Source organism: Lathyrus oleraceus, chromosome 6, assembly GCF_024323335.1.
Source record: "Lathyrus oleraceus cultivar Zhongwan6 chromosome 6, CAAS_Psat_ZW6_1.0, whole genome shotgun sequence".
In the NCBI taxonomy this organism is placed as follows: domain Eukaryota; kingdom Viridiplantae; phylum Streptophyta; class Magnoliopsida; order Fabales; family Fabaceae; genus Lathyrus; species Lathyrus oleraceus.
The window spans coordinates 427,076,329-427,080,834 of record NC_066584.1 but is presented as its reverse complement, the minus strand read 5'-3'; the positions used below and the strand labels follow the sequence as shown (position 1 = coordinate 427,080,834).

The following is a 4,506-nucleotide window of genomic DNA, read 5'->3' as shown; positions in this document are numbered from 1 at the left end:
TTACACCTGCACTGTATATTTCTTTTATTAATGGATGTATGCAAACATCGAAGTTTACCTTCCAATCTTTCTGTTATATGTCAGTAATAATCATATAACTAAATTAATCATGATTTTAATCATAAATCGAATTAACTATTTGATCAACTGAATTAACATGTTTTAATGTGATTAGCAAGTGATTATTAGCAAGTGATGCAAATGTCGAAAAAGTGAGTATCTGATTATCACTGAAAAATATGATAGAGTATAATAGGAAGACGTGTCTTAGATATGGTTTACTCTTGCCTAATTTTCAAAATAATTGAAGTTGAACAAGTATTGTAGATCCCAAGCAAGCATTAATTGATTAATTGTATGTGAATAATGACAATATTAGAAACACAACTGTCAATCATGTGCAGACCCTTTTCATAATAATTCAAGTTGAACACAAGTGTCTTATGCTAACTTTCCCAAGACTTAAGTTGACTTCTTTTCCTTTAAAATACTATCAAGCTTAGATAAACTTCACTACACCAATCCTTGTAGTTTCTGCCTCACTCACACTTTATCAACTCTATCAACATCAATGAATGTAAGATTTTGTAACAGTTCTTATTTAGCTTATCTTTGTTTACAATTCCATGCACAACTCATCAATTAACTACAATCTTTACTTTTTTTTTCGTAATACAAATTCTTGACATTCAAAGTTTGAGATCTCATTTTAGAGACTTTAGAGATTCTAAACTCTTAACAGTCCTCTAATTATGTTCCATGACAGAAAATAGTGCTGCAAGTGGAAATACATGATGACAAGACAAAGAAAAAAGCCATGAAGGCGATCTCTAATATTTCAGGTATGGAACTTCAATCTCTTGTCACTCTAAGTTCTTTTGCATAAAAATCAAGGAAAAATCAAAGAGAATAAATTAACCACGGTTTTTGTAGGAGTTGAGTCAGTGTCTTTAGATATGAAGGACCAGAAATTAACCTTAACTGGAGACATAGATCCTGTGCAAGTAGTGACAAAGTTGAGGAAGCTGTGTCTTCCTAAAATATTGTCTGTTGGACCAGCCAAGGAGCCTAAGAAAGAAGAGAAAAAGAAGGTTACAGAGGAGAAAAAGGATCAAAGTAAGAACTCAGCAGCACATGGGGTTGTGAAGGTTTGTGAAGCCTATCATTATCCTATGATGATGGCACAACCACAATACTATTACACTAGTGTGGAAGAGAATCCTAATGCATGTGTTATCTGTTAAGTTTCAGAATAATTGAGGAAAAAGTACATTGTTTTTAGTTCTGTTTTTTTTCTCCTTGTTCTTCTTTTCTTAATGGTTATTAATTTCCTGGCGATTTAGTTGTTTCTAAGAAGCTGATTTAGTGCTTATGAGTTTATGAGCAATGCAAGTAATTTTATGTGTTTGAAAGCTGATTATGTTAATGGTATAAAATTTATGATCTTGCATAACTTGATGTCACACAATTTGACCTTAATTTTTTTTTCAACAAATGAACATGAATTTATTGGATTTTTAGTTGATGAGTTTAATGGTCTAAATAGTTGTATGTGTTTGAGTAACTTATAATTTTCATAAACTTGAATAATCGACAAAAAAAAATATACATTTTTTTTAGATGAATTAAGAGCATCATGATATTAATGAGAGATAAGACGTAGCTCATAAATTTATAAATAAAAAATAAAAAATAAAAAAAATGTAAAGAGGGACTACACCTTACCCCAAAAAAAGGAAAGAAAGACAAACTACAACAATCTATAAAAAGAGAGACTTAGCTTATCCCTCAAGAACTCCTCTTTCTAAAAAGGAGGAACAATATCCTATCGCGTGGAAGATGCAATTGAATGACCATAGTTTGCTATCTTGCCAGCATTAGAGTTTCACGAGATATATATATATATATATATATATATATATATATATATATATATATATATATATATATATATATATATATATATATATATATATATATATATATATATATATATATATATAAAAGTTAGTCGAAAAATACTTACCCCAACTAATCATCAAACAATTTTTCCACCTATTCTGAATATTCCAAGGTATTATATATCTCTCATGTTCCTATAAAAGGACTTTATAACGGGACTCCTATTGAATGAGTGTTGTAAGGTTGACCGACATTTCTTAGTAAATTGGAATTTTTCTTTTTCTGCTACTAAGATATGTATGGTGTGAAATCTTGCTTTTGTTCCACCATATTTGTCCAAGCTTGTTTGATAATTTGAATTTTATTTTGTACCCTCAAAGGAAGTTCAATATTATGCGTATCTCGAATGATCGTTTCCCCACTAGGAGAGGTGTTCAAAATTGCAGTACACTTTAAGCTCTTGCTAGCATTAGATGAACTCACCCCAAAAGCTTCATTCAAATCTTCCATCTGACTACTTGTAATGTGAAATATCTTAAATAATAAAAGTATTAGTATCATGAAAGTCCTCGCTCCTTTTTCCACCACCATCTCACCATCTTCTAGATGTTCAAGAATTTGGTTGGCTTGTCTTTATTACTCCTGAATAGGAGCGATCTCCTTAGGCGAATTAAGTTTTTCCCCTTTAGGTGATTTGTTCAATTCATCGTGTAATTCCTCATCCTATTGTTCCTGCTGTTATGGGTGAAGATAAACTTCTCCAACATTGTTTTGTGTTTTGATGTAGACAATGCCTCCAGATCAATTGCACTGTCGAGAAGGAAAAAGATAGATCACCAGCTTTCAAGTATATCTTGCTACAAGTCTTTGAATTCAAGTAATCAACAAGAGACAAATGGACTTTTAGGATTTGATCAAGCATAAGGTATATGTTACTGTAATGCATAGAATAATATATTAGTTGTTCATAAAATCTGCATATTTCATCTCTAAACATTCTAAAGTGTTTTTGAAACTTAGCATTTTGATTAACATTGGTTACAAACTGATTTTCACATTTTCTATCAACTGTAACCAGTTACACATATATGTTAACCAATTACAGACATGAGAAATTCAATATTTTGGAAAATCAGTTCAGTTGTAATCGTTTAACCAAACCCTGTAACCGGTTACAACCACAAATATATTTGAAAAACTGATTTAGCTTCAGCTGTAACAAATTATGATAATGTGTTAATCGGTTACCACTGAAGCAATGACACTTTTTCATGAAAAATCACATTCCAACATTTTGCAAACTTGGTCATTGAATCATGGCAATGCTTGATGATTCTATATGTATTCAAAAGAGTGTTTTCCACACTATAAATAGTCAATGTTTATGAACTTCAATCAATTTCAAATTCAATACTCTCTAAATTTTCAACTAAGTTACTTGATTCATACTTTATGTGAAACTTTCTGCATTAAAATTTTAAGTATCATTAAAGTTTCACTCATAAATTCTGAGTACTTAAGTATTACTCTTGTATATTGTATACATTTAAGGAAATATCAATTATTAAGAAACGCATTCAAATCTTCTTCTGTACAATATTCCATTTTTGTGGATCACAAAGTGTTAAGTATTCTTTGTTTGAGATAATAAGTGGTGTTCTTTTTATTTAAAGTGTAAAATAAAGTGGTATGCTTTCTTGTATGTTAGATAAGTGAATGAGTGACCTTGGTGTGAGGATTGCACAAGTTATAACATAGTGAAATCTCTCATGGAGTGTGAGAGGACTAGATGTACCCTTGTTTGGAAAGGGGAACTAGTATACATCTTGGTTCTTTTGTTTTTCCAGCATTAATTTTGGCATTTTATCATTCATATCATTTTCAAAAAAATAAGAACACTTGTCATCACTCATAACACAAGAAAATTTCAGAAAGTTCAATAAATATAATTCACCCTCTTTTAGATTACTTTAAATACTTACATTTGGCATCATAGTAGATTACAAGTAACATCTTCCTAAAGATCCAGATATGGCTTCCGCAAATCCGGTTTTTAGAGACGGTGGTAGTAAAAACAAACCTCCATTATTTGTGGTGAAAACATTGATTTATGGAAAATATGTATGAAGGCTCATCTAGAAGCACAAGGAGAAGAAGTGTGAAATACAGTAGAAAATGGCTCTTTTCTTTCTACTAGTATTCTCAATGGTGTTGAGACATCGAAGATAAAAAGTTCATGGGATGAAGATGATAACAAAAATGCCCTCTACAATAAGTGTTGGTTCTAAGTGTTGGCAGCAATTTTGGTAAAACAAAGAGTGTTCACAGGATGTTACATGTGATGTCTTAACATAAGATATCGTGTACCTGCTGGAAGTTGAAAATATAATTATGCAGGATTGTTTCAGGATGTCATACCCGATGTCAGGACATCTGATATAATGTACCTGCTGGATATTTAAAATGGAATTATGCAGGATTGTTCCAGGATGTCAGACCCGATATCATGACATCTGTATACAGAACATTCAGTCTGAATGTTATATATTATGTGATTGCGTTTTTAATGCAAATCTATGTATGATTGAAGATCTGATTTACACA

General features: G+C 31.0%; 1 protein-coding gene across 1 annotated transcript; it reads left to right on the top strand.

Annotated features, from left to right (window-relative positions):
* The first annotated feature begins 433 nt into the window (after positions 1–433).
* Positions 434–1,356, top strand: LOC127097500 (heavy metal-associated isoprenylated plant protein 39). The gene is made up of 3 exons (XM_051035998.1): positions 434–577; positions 767–842; positions 934–1,356. Exons 1-3 carry the CDS (start codon positions 572–574, stop codon positions 1,242–1,244), a joined length of 393 nt encoding a protein of 130 aa, XP_050891955.1. The 5' UTR covers positions 434–571; the 3' UTR covers positions 1,245–1,356.
* The last annotated feature ends 3,150 nt before the right edge of the window (positions 1,357–4,506 follow it).

Bases quoted from the DNA above. Each gene is read 5' to 3' on its own strand.
- LOC127097500 (XM_051035998.1), top strand. The intron at 843-933 runs GTATGGAACTTC...CGGTTTTTGTAG, and splicing joins GGCGATCTCTAATATTTCAG to GAGTTGAGTCAGTGTCTTTA.